At 36.1% G+C, this 15,055-nt stretch overlaps 2 protein-coding genes across 4 annotated transcripts in view; one reads left to right on the plus strand and one right to left on the minus strand.

Moving 5' to 3' along the window:
* Window positions 1-15,055, plus strand: part of LOC126865048 (GTP-binding protein RAD) — a 126,951-nt gene that overhangs the window by 101,212 nt on the left and 10,684 nt on the right. The window lies entirely within an intron of this gene.
* Window positions 1-15,055, minus strand: part of LOC126868540 (BAI1-associated protein 3) — a 123,719-nt gene that overhangs the window by 14,139 nt on the left and 94,525 nt on the right. For all 3 annotated transcript variants that reach the window (XM_050626169.1, XM_050624523.1, XM_050625309.1), the window contains exons 5-15: window positions 12,017-12,184; window positions 10,525-10,591; window positions 8,487-8,676; window positions 6,138-6,284; window positions 5,899-5,943; window positions 4,994-5,150; window positions 3,616-3,819; window positions 2,760-2,918; window positions 2,472-2,641; window positions 495-602; window positions 244-393 (exon numbers count right to left, since the gene is read on the minus strand). In XM_050626169.1, coding sequence (XP_050482126.1) covers window positions 244-393; window positions 495-602; window positions 2,472-2,641; window positions 2,760-2,918; window positions 3,616-3,819; window positions 4,994-5,150; window positions 5,899-5,943; window positions 6,138-6,284; window positions 8,487-8,676; window positions 10,525-10,591; window positions 12,017-12,184 — 1,565 coding nt within the window. The remainder of the gene's footprint in view (window positions 1-243; window positions 394-494; window positions 603-2,471; window positions 2,642-2,759; window positions 2,919-3,615; window positions 3,820-4,993; window positions 5,151-5,898; window positions 5,944-6,137; window positions 6,285-8,486; window positions 8,677-10,524; window positions 10,592-12,016; window positions 12,185-15,055) is intronic.

Below are 15,055 nucleotides of genomic sequence, written 5' to 3' on the forward strand. Positions count from 1 at the left end.
AAATTACAAAGTACGCGATACTCTTTATAATCTCAAGGTTTTCAAAAGCAAATAAAAGAGGGGAAAACTATTCTCCGTTGTAAACACTGTTCACGCAATATACACTTAACCGTAGGCATTCAACTTTTAATCAAAGACCAAATACAAGGGGGAACGTTTTACCACTTTGTTTTGCCAACGAACGCAAGTTTGGCTAACTTTAAATTTCAATTCGTAGGGAATCGAGGAATTTGAAAAGCTCACCTTTCAAAGAGACTGTTGTAGTAAGTGAGTCCCTGTTCCAAGTCTACCAGTAACGCGGTTACTAAGTTGGTGAAGTCCTGCAAAACCTTATCTGCATCCTGATCGGGCTCTTTATCGTAACACATTGTCTGCTGCCTCGTGTCCTCGTACCTGAACAGGAAACCAACGTCGTTGATCGAATGTAGCGATCGAAACAGAAAAATACAGAAGGAAAGAGAAGATGAAATGAAAAAGTTCAATCGAGCACTAACCATTCGAGGGTTCCCTTTCTTAGGGCGGTTATTATTTCTCCGCGGATTTCCTTATTGAATGGGCAACACGCACGGAAGGCTTTCATGTTCGATAGCAGTCCTAAACATCTGTAGGCAATAAATAATAAAAGTATTTTTGTATTGTAGGCTCTCAATATTATTTTCAGCGACAATTTTTTCGTTTAATGATACCTCAGTTTTATCAAAGATTGGCGAAGAACGATACGTATGAGATTAATAGAGGTATTTTTATACAAATTTACACGTTGAAGGTTTTCGACATTAGTTTTTCAGGGTAATTGTAATCGTATCGAGGATTCAAGTAATCTTGCGTTATATATAATTGTTATATAAAATTGGTCAACTAGGTTAATTGGAGAATTGCACAGATCAATTTGTTTCTTAGAGAAAATTATCATTGCGAAACATTTACGTATATATTTTAATAGTCTGCGGCCATAGTATGTAACTTGTGCAAAATTATTAGCTACGCGCGTTAAAGAATTTTTCTACTAAACAATTACATATAATAAATTTGCTTCTAATTGTTCGAGAAATTATTACCAGCATCAACTTATTTACAAAATATTTATGTATAAATATAAACGCGATTCATAATTTGCCTGTACAAAATTTGCAACGAAAACCTACCAGTCTAACAAATACGTATATCAAATTCCCAGTAACTTTTTTGAGCTAATTTTTTACGCGAATTAAACTCTGCTTTCTCTTGGCGTGCTCGCTTTAATTTAACTACGTAAGTTCGGAATCCGCGTGTAGATACTCGCGAGCACGGTAGCGTTTTACTTTCAGAAATTCACTCGTGCAAAGTTCGGAAAGTTAGAAGATAGATACAACAAAAGGGAACGAGATTATCACGTACTGTAATAAGAACACAATTATACTCTTCATTCCTACCGATGAATCGAATTAAGCGAAATAAAGACCGCGTTAAACGAAGCATCCTTTCAACGCCATGTAGCGCCAACAAAATCTGTCGTGAGTTAACGCTACTGATATTGTTAGAAACACGATATTATCCTCTTTAAAATGCTTTTTGTTTTGTCTCGATGGGATTATCCGTTCCGGAGATACCGTCGTTTTAAGCAAACCATAATTTTGGTCTTATCGGTATTTTTGTCCTTGTTTCGCGCTCGCTCACTGACCTAGCCTAAGCCAGCTACGTGTACGTCAGTCAAAGAAAATGTCTGAGTCAGCGATTACGTCAACGACGTACGCACTTCCGAGAAAAATAAGTAGACCACGACTATTCCAGGAATTTGTCTGCCATTCTTAGAATCTCGAGTCTCGAGTGACGCGCTTCCAAGTGCGCATATCTTGAAAACTAGTTGGGATATCGCCATGAGACAAAGATTATCGTAAGGGGTATGCTTTCTACCATATCCCGAGTTCTGGGTGAGTTATAGGGAAGATTGTGGAATTTTTCTGCCAGCGTTTGGTGATCAAAGCTTTCGTTGTTTTTCAAAGGTATGAAGGAGTAAGGTTTCTGGTTTAAAGGGTAGTACGCTTTTGGGTAGAATAAAACGATAAAATTGAGAGAATTGGGTTTATATCGATCGATTAGTCAGGATTTAATTTGTCTTCATCTTGATTTTAATTCGTCTGTATTTTAATTTGAATCTTATTTGCCTATGGCAATAGAAGTTTCAATTCGCTGCAGCTTCTTCCTGTGATTTAAAGACAAGGCGTTAATAATAGTATCAAAGCGATGGTGTATTAACGCAGTATAATTGTACAGTGATGAATGAATAAAATAATAATACAAATGTAAAGAAAAAGAAAATAACATCCAGGTTAGGTACCATTATAAAGAATTTATGTCATTTTCTTTTATGTTTTCAATCTTCAAACCGATTTTCCGAATTTTATTAAATAGAAAATATAGGAAAAATCACAAATAAAGTAGAATTCATAAACGATTCGTTGCTTCTCTCTTCTTCTAAGAAAGATACGCACCTAAGAAGATAATCCAATTTAGAGATGGATGGTCGATGCAATGGCGGGAATAGCACTCGGTGCTGTCGAACTTTCTTCAACGTTACTTCGAGGAATTCGTTGAACGACTCTGCGAGACATTGTTCCTCGTCTCGAGAAAGAGTGTCCGTGTGCCATACATTGTCTAATTCCTATTGAAATAAATAAATATCTAATTTGTTAATTCCTATCAAAATAAATAAATAGAGAACGTATTAGAAAAATGGCATGTGAAGGAATAAGAAAGGCGTTTGTAAAATTAAAATAAACCTGAAGAAGACGATGAAGAATTCTTGGGTCGCATGCTGATTGCCTGGATGTCGCTACCCATCTAACTAACGCTTGTTGGAGTTCCGTGACATCACCTTGGACGGCGTGTTGATGAAGAATCGTTAGTGCCGTTTGTGGCAATTCTCCTGTGAAGTCTTCCTAAATGAGGCAGGGAGAATCACGTAGTTACACGATATATAGATTGCTTTATTAAAGAGGAGGACAAGAGAAAATAAATTAATTAAGAAAATAATTCAGTTCTAACCTACGTTGAAGTAAATTAAGCGACAAGCTGTTAGTAATAAAATAAAACTAGAAGTTGTCTTGTTTTCAACTGTTTCTTGTTGTTGTTTGTTGTCTTTTTTTCTTTTTCTTAATTATAGTATGACTGCAGTAAAGGATGTATCTTCAGAAATATTTACGAGCTTCTTTCGTCCTTTCTAACTTTCTGCAAGAGAGCTAGTGTCTATAATAGTTGTTTATAAATATTTCATGGAATAAAAATAGGAGAAAAATAGAGATTTTTTTTCTTGTATCGTATTATTGTATAATTAGAAATATATTTTATTTTCGTTATATATAGTACGATCACTATGAAAATTGCTATTATAAAAAATATGTGCTTCATTTTATATCCTTGAATTTCAGCAAATTATTTATAAATATATATTATGGATATTATGAAAATTGTTTTTTTTTATAATATTCTTTAAATTTTCTTTAATTTTCAAAACGAAGATAGAATCTCGAGAATTTTTATCAGGAATTTTAGGAACTTTTTAAAATAAATATTTAAATGTTTGTATTTTATAAAGATATAAAAAACAATGTATATCTGTTTGTTGATGGTACATACTCCTTGTTTGTTCATCTCGTGATTGAGAAAGACCGTGTAAAGTCTCTCCTGCTGTCTGAGCTCTCCCCAGTTGTCTTCTTCGGACGTCCCACGGTCTTCTCTCGTTGATAACCATAGCTTTAATCTAATTCTACCTTGAATTGTGCTTCGTTGCGTTCTGGCCTCTAGTTTGTACCATCGATCCAGCCCCGTGCTTGGAATATCCTGCCAACAAACGATTCTCTTTTGTCTACCCCATGTTAGAATATATAAAAAAAAAATCGAACTGCAATTTTAAAATTAACGTCAAGTAAAATTGCTTTGATGATCGATAGATTGTAATAACGATACCTATGCCATTAAATATGGAAACCGGCTATGTAACATCTTTTTTTTACACAATTTTATACACGTTTCATCGGTGTTCACGTTGCAATGTATTCTTTGCTTTATTCCATTGAGTTCTGGCTATTAAAATTTAGCATGACAGTAACAGCGTTCTATAAAACTGTCAAAACGAAATATGACGCGATTGAAAAACTGGAAAGTGGTGCAGGCGCGGCAGAATTAATGAAAATACATGGTGTTGGAAAAGCCACAATCGTAGACATTAAAAAAATAAAAACGTGATATACAAAATTATCCGAAATACGTAGATTTCTCAGATGCTGGCTGGAACAGTTTCGTTGCCACGAAGACGATAATAATGACGATTTTATGTAAATGAAAGCAGCGAACAAAAGCTATGGTTCAAAGTACAAAAAGAACGTAATTCTATGCGATTACTTGTGTCGAATAAATTACATGACGTAACAGAGAAAAAGCTACGAGATCCATAAGTGTGTAAAGGATTTGCCACTTAATCTTAATTTGTATTTAAATAAATGAAATTTCGTATGAGAAAAGTGATTATTCTGTTATTCGAAAATTCCATTATCCGAGCAATTTTGTCTCGCTATTAGTTCCGATAAGGCATAAAGGAGGCTCTACTCTAACTGTTTTTCTGTATTTAGAGTAACAGTAAATTGTATTTTGATCTAGAAGATTTGTCGATGATAGTTTTAGAGATACAGAAAAGATGTACTTAAAAGAGCTAAACGAAATGATAATATTCATGCGTGTCATCAGTGTTAACGTTAAATAAATTCAATAAATGTTGAATCGTTTGTTTGGTTATGCAAAGAATTTTTCTTCGCAATTATTGATAGAAGAAACGCATTTGATATTTGCGTGTAAGAAACGTAACGTGTCGATTGTACGATCAAAACTACTTTTAACGAACCTTTAAAATTAACGAACGTAAGGCGAATATTGGGAATGAAATTATGAGTTTTGTAATTCCGTTATTACGAATTACGAAGCGTAATTACGAAACTCGTTAGGTACATCGATGCAATACCTGAAGCGGAATATTCACGCAGCCAAGAAAATCGTCCTGACCGCCGGATCTCGCGCTCTGCGCGATCTGCTTGAAGAATCTTCCGAGTCCCTTGACGCCGCGTACTTCGTTCAGCTTGCTCACTGCATCGAACACGGAGGACTCGTCGTCGTGGTCCCTGAAACTATGTCTGTCAGGGCAACACAAACACTTTCCACAGAAGGGAGTACGAGAAGGGGAACGAAAGCACACTCAGGAAATCATTGATCTTATTTACTCAACGAACCTTGCTGGTAGTAATGGCAGTAATTAACGAATTGATTTCCATACATATACTGGTGAGATACGTAAGATGATGATGTTTGAAGTATAATGTCAATGGTATTATGAGAAAATGATATTGAATTATTGCCACTTGAAGCAAGATGCGACATAAAGGGAGAAAAATAAAATGAAGAAGAAAAAATAAAATCGAGAAGTAATCGATGGATAATTCGGGCAAAATAGTGTTTTGTTCGTGGTTCAAAATAGGATACGAAATAGAACAAGAAATAGATAAATGGTGGAATAATGGTAGACTCATAAATGAAACAATTTTTTTATAGGAAGGAAAATAGGGTAGGTGAAATGAAATCTGCTCGTAATACGTTTTGCTTTCAACGTGAAAGCATCGGTTTCAAGAATGCATTATGCATTTGACTAAAAATTGGAAGCCACGAGAATCTGCATTTGAAATTTCGAAATTTCAAATTAGGATATTTGCAGATGACCGTTTGAAATTGCAAATTTACAAACTAACTTTTTTCCAAATTAACTTCTTGAAATCACATTTTAACGAAACAAATTTCACTTCGCGCTATTCACAGCCATATCCATATAAAGAAGAAAGGCACCGAATAGCCAACCTGATAAACGACACCACTCACCATATATCCAGGTGCAGAATATCCGTGTTGATGTCGTCGATGTCGCTGAAATGGAAAAGAAAAACGAGAAAATGTTAAACCGTGTGTCACTCTGATCCAATATGAAATTTCACGTAACGTGTTTCTGATCGCTTTCTCGGACTACGGAAGAAGCGACAAAGACGTGGAAGTGAAAAGAAGAGAAAAGAAAGGAGAAGAGGAAGAATCGAAGTCCCCGAAGGATACACGGAGTTGCTTACAAACGAAACTTCTCGTTCCATCGTGGACTTAGCGTGTGCGGCTTCACCGACGTCGCGCGTATGAACTTGGCTGGTACCGCGCCGCTCAACGATTCCCGATGCTCGCGTCTGCTCGTATGCTCCTTGCGCTTGAACGACAACCTGAAACTGATTTCCAACGGATACAATAACTTCCACGGATATTTCACGCGCTTCTCTATCTCCTTTCGGGCTTTGCGGCACGCGAGTATGTTCGTTCGAATTTTGCGTGGCAATGAAATTTTCGTTCCTTTGGTTGGGTTGTGCCTTGTAACTTGTTACAGATTGTGCGAGAAATCAAAATCTGTGCGCGGTGTATTAAATAAAATTCCGTATTTTTATTTCGGTTCTATATTTTAGACTTGTCTTGAAGAGATATTTACGTCGAAGTTACTTTATACACGCACATATCAAATATTACAAACTCTGTACCCGTGTGAACTTATTTCCAACTTAAACGCCAAAACTTCTGTAATGCAAGAATTTCGTTTAAACTACCTGCCATTACCGTGCCAATTGCCACGAGACATTACACTTAACCGGATTAGCTCAAACAACATTTTCAAGCAAATTGAATTCTACCGTTCGTTCCTGCTACTAAATCTACCCTCGTGTTCGTAAAAACATTCCTCACATTTTCTTCAGTCGTTTCCTCGCCAGCTTCTCCACGTTCGGCATGGCTGTCTTCTGGCACTCGATTTTTCGAACGACTCGACGAGAAGCACGTGGTCTCGTTTCGCGCGTCGTCGCGATACCACTGAGAATTAATCGCGTTGCTGCCTGCACGAGGAGACAATGCCGACGAGATAGAGCCGCGAGACGTTCGATTCTCAATGCACCGCGGCCTTATTCCGCTGCGAAAGCGTCGCCAACAGAACTTGCCGCATCCGGCAACCGTTCATTGTTATCGCGACTCATTGTGGAAATGTCACTCGATTGCTCGTCTGGAGTAGGTCTGTGTCTGCTCTAACTGCTTCGAACGATCGATCGAACGTCTTGCTTCGGATTAATCGATGATTTGTAGCAAATTGATTGCACTTTTCTTTATTGAAGAGGAATTTGTTCCTGTTGGTCGTAATTTACGGTAGAAAGTAATTGAAGTTTCAATCTACGCGTAATAACGAGGATCGTACGGATCAGATTATTCGATAGAAATACCGATCTACGTTTCTATAGTTATCGGTTCCATTGTTTTAAAGATTCCTTTCCTATCGTGGATGAAGCGTCGATATCGGAAAAGGTAATGACTAAGAATAAGAAGTATCGAGGCTTTGATTTAAGCTTTAAAACGTTCGAATGTTCGAGAAATGAGGATTAATTAAAGAACGTTTGAAACGTTTTCTAATAATCCTTTATCTGGGTTTTAATCAGCAGGTTTACCCTCTCAAGTACTCCCAAGTTCCATTCTAGGTATAATGATTTTAATGGAATCAGGATAGCGATTTCATTTTTATTTGCTTCTATGGAAAATTTGTATTTTACAGGTATATACTACACAGGTATCATTGGAACTACCGACGAAAAAAGAATTGAATCGTCGAATCGTCTATAGGACAGAAGTTTTTATTCAGCCATTATTACATACAATTAAACAGAGATACACGTATCGAGCAATCAATTTCTGCTGGGCGCTATCGAATTTGGATTAAATAAAATTCCCAACATGGTAACAGTTACCTTTGATAAATCTCGACGTTTCCTATTACAACTTTTGATCCTCTGGACCTGTTCTAGCCATTTAAAATTCGATATTTCACAGATTCTCTATTTTCAACTTCAACAGTTTCAACGCTAAACAGAATTACTATTAATAGAATATCGAACGTTTTCCAATAAGCATGATTAAAAAGAGCTACGATACGCTTCAAGGTTAAGCACGATATTTTGAATATTCGATAAATCATGCAAATCGACCAGACTGCGGATTACGCGCATCCCCGCTAAGAGTGTGCACGGAAATTCATAGAAAAAGCGTTTGAAGTAATATGAATTCGAAGCAATTATTGCACGCCGATCTTTAAAGCTCAATTTAATCGGCTCGTAATATATCATTGTACGTAGCAATGATGATTGGAAGGAATAAAATCATTGCAGTTTGCATTGCTATTTGATTTATCCCCAATTTTCTAATCAGAATATATCCTGTCGAAAATAAGCAAGTGTTTGGATACTTTTGAGCCTACTTTTTCGTATTACGTGCATTCTGGATATTTGTACACTTTCGAATTTCTTAAAAATTTTCTACGCCTTCAAATCATTTATGAGAGTATAAATATCCGCGGTCTATCGATCGCTCGATGCAACCAAGGGTACGTCGATGTGTCGACTTACCTATGGTGTTTCCGTAATTTCTCGTGATGAGAATTCTCGGTTTCACCACCGTCGGAAAGGGCACGGGTCGCTTGTCTCGGAGATGCTGGCGGTGTGTGGGGTGAGTGCGCAGTTAAATTCGTTTGCGGACTCAACGGTGCACCTGTATTACCCGGTTGAATTCCTAACATGCAGTAAGGGTCGCTGAATCCTGGAGGACATATATAGAATCTTGTTCAGACTAACACACCTCTGGCAAACACTCAAATCTAACGACTTCCGTAATTGGAAAAAACATTCTGGATTTGAACGGAGGGACTATATGCTTTAGAGGTTTTGTATTTTTTCACGACCCTCTTCTCGTATATATGTTTCTCTTAAGTATAGGAAATAAAATAAGACGATGCGTAAAAGTATGGAATTTTTATTATCTCGATGATATAGATGTTTTTTGTAACGCGACGAAAAGATAATTAATTAGAGCAAATTTTCATTTAAGAAAGGATGGTACACGATTGAGAAATATTACTTGTTTCGTGATTATTTTGCAGATATTTCTGTGGTACACGGATATACACATAGAATGCAGCGTAAAAATATTTCGATATTTTCGTCGATATATATGTTTTTTCAGTGACGCGGTGTAGACTCCAGACAGAATAAACAAAGGAACGTCCTAGATTTAGACGGAAAAAATATACGATCGTGGAAAAATTTTAATTATTTCGCCATACGTCTTTTATATTTTACAATGTGTACGTTGTTTTGTACAGAAATATAAAATTCTCCATAATGGATTCTCTTTTTTTTTCTTTTTTAATAAAAATATGTCCTTTTGAACGATACAATACACCGACTTTTAAGTTGTAGCCGTTTCGCTCAACTCTCTGCGGTGTTTTGTAGAGCGGAATGAGCAAGGTTTACTCCATTTTTTCGAGAGTTACCTTAAGTTGTTGCAGCAGTTTCGAGATAGATCTTTTATAGAGAAAGTTTACGAGAATAGGGCTGTATCCTTTATGACGAAGTACTTGGATGCTTTATCTTTATTGGATCTTATCCTCGTACTCTTTAGATATCAGAATCTACGCGCCTTTGTACATTTCAAAGAATGTAACTAGTACGATGCGAAATTGTGTGTGTATTATTCAATATGCACTCTAGTCTATGAACTATCTCAATTTATTGGAAACATCTGTAAGAAACATTTTTATGGACGTATAATATAAACCGAGGATTATTTTTTGAAAATTTTCAAGCATTTTTCAGCGGTTTTCAGTACTTTTCAGAATTTGTCAGCATTTAAAAATTGCAGTTTGAATTTCTTTCTCAGCTGCTGTACACAATATTAGTCATCCTGCATTATACAAATTTGGCAGAAATGTTTATTCTTACTTATGAAACTGGGCTGCGGATTTTTATGCATTTATGAGAAATTTAAACGTACAGAAATGCACGGAATAAGCACGACATCCAAAGATACATAAAATATTCAAAGTAGAATAACTAAAATGCTTTAAAACTTATTTTGATATTCAATAAGCGAAATAAATTTAAATTCCATTTCTTACAGTTAGGTTCGTAAAAATATGAATTTCCACGAATATCCGCAATCTATTAAAAACTTTAATAACGATTATGACGACGATAGTAGAATAACTACACGTTATTCTATTATTAAACACGAATAACAGAGACATTTCGACACGATTGGAATATAAAAGATGCATTTAATTTCCGTAAGATGATGTATCGCGCGGTATCGATCATTTTCAGTGATCGAGATAAATTTTGAAGTCTTGCAGACTGTCTTCGCAATTATTCAATCCGTTATCGTGCAAAAGGGCTTGAAATATTGAGAAGTAACGTCGAGAACCGAAAGATGCATCGCTTTTCGTCCTGTTCCCACGTCAAAATTTATGACATCGGTGACTACGGCCGGATTATGTATGCATGTAATTCGATGGAAAATTCATTTGCGTTTCACTAGACTCGTTAAACTTCTACGGGCGTTACGTGGTGCTGCATAATTAAACGCGAAACGCGCTAAATAAATGCTTACCGTTCGCGTCCTTCGCTTCTAGTCCCTCTGCTTCCACAACTACCACGCTTAGGACAACTATTGGTGGCTGAAAAGTTTAACAACCGTTTCAAAAAATAATTAATCATTTTTTTACCGACTAAAGAAATTTACGCGATTTTCATGGTATACGTGTATCGGAGTAAAATTTATGAGAATAATTTTACGACGATCGATCAGAGGCATAAATTGAATGCATTTTATTTGGATACCGAACATAATATAGCAAATATACGATTGTGACTGTAAACGGATCGTAATGTTTCATTCTTATCGTGTGTTTTAATTTCAATGTAAAATGAATTATATTTCCGATATAATACCATTTTTTTATGTATTTTAATCACGAAGCTATTTGTTTCATTATTAAAAACAGCTGGAGACTGAATCGATTGGAATTATATTATTTAGCCGACGATAAAACATGGAGAAACGGGACAGTAATTGTTCCAGTGGTGTTTCTTATTAATTTTCTTTATCCGGCTTCAATGCTGTTTCGTATCGTCGGCCAAGAACGAACTCGTTTTACGGGGCTTTGTTTTTCATTTTCTGTATAAATGTAATAAAGCTTTGTTTCAGTAATTGCTTGCTTTGTAACGGTACTGCGTTATGCTTGCGTATACCGCGTCGTTTTTAAATAACGTTTCATAACGCGACGAGCCGTGCGACAAGACTCGAATCGAACTTTCTGCCCGAATATATGTTTCAGTAACCGCGTATTATTGCTTTTATTTCAAATGCGCAATTTCCACTGTGATATTATTTACAAAGCACGCCGCTTCTTTTCATCTTCGTTATCGAATTCATCCAATCCCATTACTCGAATTAAATAAGACAAAACGACAACTGATACGTACTTCAAAAAATATAAAAAGATATTGTATATTTACAGAGCATTTGAACAGTCGGTCAACTATTCGACACCTTAATATGAGTCACGATGTTTAACGAGACCATACTCGGCAATAATCGTACGTTTAAGACTAAATATTAGGTCGTCCGAAAAGTTTCTTTCGTTTTATAAGGAAATAATGAATGCTCAACATTTTCCGTTTTATATTATTTTATCGAATTACCTACGATCCATTTTGTTCTATCAAGAATGACATTACAACGTCCAGACAGATTAGGTTTCATGTACGTATAATGATGCGTAGTTGTAAAAGACGTGTCTGCAGAAGAAAGACGCTTTTCGGACAACCTAATGGTATATTCATGCTGTATACCAATCTTTCACTAAGTGCACGTTCGCGATAAATGTCTCGTAACTTTTATATACATTTTCGTATTGGTTTCAAATTTCGCTGTTACAATCGCTACAGTTGTATGCCACTACAGCGTCAACGAAATTCCAGGAAGTTTCATATGATGCAGATAATATATTCATAAAAATATTGTGCGGCAGATGTTTGAATACTCTGGCGAGCCATCACACGTACGATCGAATAATAAGAAAGAACACGATGAAACGTACCTTCTCTTCCGATGCGATGTTCAGATATCGTCGATGTTGATCCGGCGGAACCCCAAAAGCTTCTTGCGCATACCTATAAAGATCCTCCTTGTAGTGCGCGTATTGTCCCGTGCTAGCGCCCACAGTGTTGGCGATCGTGTAGAGGACTTCTATGTACAACTGTTCCAACTGAAACAATGTTTTTAAACGCGTATTGTATTCGTTGGAAACAGTTCGTCCCACGACAAACTGTAGTTGAATGTTCAACCGCGTTTTTCGTTATCAATTTGACGCGCTCGCTTTCGAGAGGCGTCAAATTGATAACATCCCCGTTTCACATCCCTTCGAGGAAACTTTAAAACGAGATTTCTCTTTGTTTCAGCCGCTGATGAAAACACGCTGAAGCATTAAGGTACAACAAAGACTCGTGTATCTTTATCTTTTTTAACTTTTCTTCGTTCGTTTCTTTGATACCAAGCCGTTCCTTTGTTTCCCTTGGTTTTCAGATTTCAAGCGACGAGAAAAGTTTAAACAGACGCGGTGATTTATTATTTAAGAGCAGAAATGTACAACGGCGGTACAGTTGCGAGACTTTGAAGTTTTAAATACTCGTTTCGCAATTATAGTTTATATTGCACGGAGAATTCAGATTTAATTGGCCACTTGGATTCGATATTGTCTCGATTCTTAGAACGCAATTTTTCAATGTTATCCCATTTCCTCTCCAAAGTGTCGTAATATCATTGTCAAATAAGTTAATCGATAAAACCTATTTTTGCGCATAAAAATTATTTAAACGAAGAGTTTGTTATTTTGCTTAACGTTAGTTTACAACTATATCAGTTTACAAAATGTAATGAATACCTTTATAATAGTATCTCTGGAATATTTTTGTAATAGTATATCAGAATACTAAATTCTTTTCCTAAAGTTACGAAAAATTAACGTTTTACCGATACGTTCATTAATAATAAAGTAGCAAATTACTCCATTGTCGAAAACTTACGAAAATTGTAATGGAATGTCACAAATTCCCACATTATTCCAGCTATTACGCGGGGTAATACGTTTAACGATAAGCGATAATTGGACAAGATTTCCGAGTAATTTTTCAACCAGAAATATTTCATTCCTTCAACGAGTGCTTCCAGTCGACTTCATTCAATCACGCTGGTGTAAGTGAAATTCATCGAGGTCTGACCAAGCTGCAAGATAAATAGCACAGCGAGAGCTTGTGAAACCTCTCTTCCACGAGAATTTCCTTTTTGGCGGTCCTCAATTTATGGTAATCAAAACCGCTATGTAGCTGTACACGCGAGTTCAAGAGTGGCTACTTTTTAACAAACCATTTTTTTTTTGTTATTTTTCTTCGACCAACAGTGTGCGTAAAAAAGACAGGCGAAACAACGTACGAAAAAAAGAGAAAAGTTTCAAAAATAAAGTTACAAGAGTATGCGAACGCGAGATAGAATACGTGCGAATGATTCCGGATCATCTGGCCATTAACGGTGTATTCTACTGCGCGTTAACGTTTGCGTGTATTACGAACGACGCTCGAAAGAAGACCAATCGCTTTACCTAAACAAAGTACGAAATGTTTAATAGGCACATGAATAATTACAGTGCGATGTGCATTATTCGATATTGCATAATACGATTATGGTGCAAGTTTAAAGTTAAGTTTAATAAATTATCGTAGCCTTCGTTATTAACGAAATGTGATAATATCGAGCGAAATGTGTTTACGTAATAATATTAACCAAAGCTGAAAGCACAAAATACGAGTAGACGAAAAAAGAAAAATTGATTGCAAATCCTCAAAATTCGCTCTTTGTCGTTATCGATCTGATGCAACGCGTGAAAGAGTGAAAAGGCTAATCATAAAATATAAAAATATAATAACCGATATGGATATTGGCTAAAACGACTAGTCCGAGTTTCGGAGAACCCGATTTGTATGTTTTATACAAAACTCGAAACTTGAAATGTCAACGAGAGTTTCACGAATTCTGTTTGTTACACAATCTGGTGTACAAGGAGATTAATTAAGTATAATTTTGTTGGAAGTTGATTGGTGAAATAAGGTTTCTACTTTAAAGCTGCAGCGTAATTTTACGACTGAGAATATAACTTTTAAAAGTTTCGACGGAAATCTGGTGCCGGAGGTAAATAACGAGTTACCTGGAAGATTTATTTGTAGAAAGGTGGAGAAAATTTTACAGCTAACGATTAAGGAGCAGGCTAAGTTAAAAAGAGATAATTAGATACAGCTTCGTAACCGTAACAAAAAAACTTTAAGGTCGATGATTTATTCGTCCATGGACCTGGCTCGTACTGAAAAGTATGACGTTGTTATTATTCGCTTTAAATTGTTTTATCTTCAACGTGAAAACTGTTTCGCTCGTGTATCTCATAGCGGAACAATTTTCAAATTCAATGCATCAGCGAATGTTATTTTTTATTCAGTTTTAGGATTAAATACGCGCTTTTACCTGTTGAATCCTCTTGAATCTACTAAAAATATTGATAGTTGTAACATAGCGCTACGAGGATTAGCTTCAAATATTTGAGATATGATCTATATTTTTTTTTAATAGAAATTATTGTAATTGATCGAAACTTCATTAAAATACCTACTCGTGTACTACTTACTCCTTCGTAACGTTTCTTAACAGTTTGTAAAGGATTTCCGTCTAAGAACGAGATGAAAACGAATTAAACAACTTACGATCAAAACAGGATTCAAAGTTTAACTGCGAATCGTTACGAGCTCTTGGCAAAATATTATTTCTACGTTAAAATCCCGACTTATCTCGAGGAGAATTTGTATAAAATACGCTTGATCCCAATGGATCGGTCGCATCCGTTGAAAGATATTTCCTTTCTTCACCACGGTATATCATTTTTCGTTCGTCTAATTCGCTTCGTCGTTGCAGCGTATCGGTGGTTCGACGGAAAGGAACGTGTAACGCGATTTCATTGGAAATAATAAGCGGAAAGCGATCGCGTTTTCAGTTCCTAACGAAGTGGAAAAAAGAGAAATCGGCGTTGCAAGCGGCG

The sequence above is a fragment of the Bombus huntii genome, chromosome 1 (assembly GCF_024542735.1).
Source record: "Bombus huntii isolate Logan2020A chromosome 1, iyBomHunt1.1, whole genome shotgun sequence".
In the NCBI taxonomy this organism is placed as follows: domain Eukaryota; kingdom Metazoa; phylum Arthropoda; class Insecta; order Hymenoptera; family Apidae; genus Bombus; species Bombus huntii.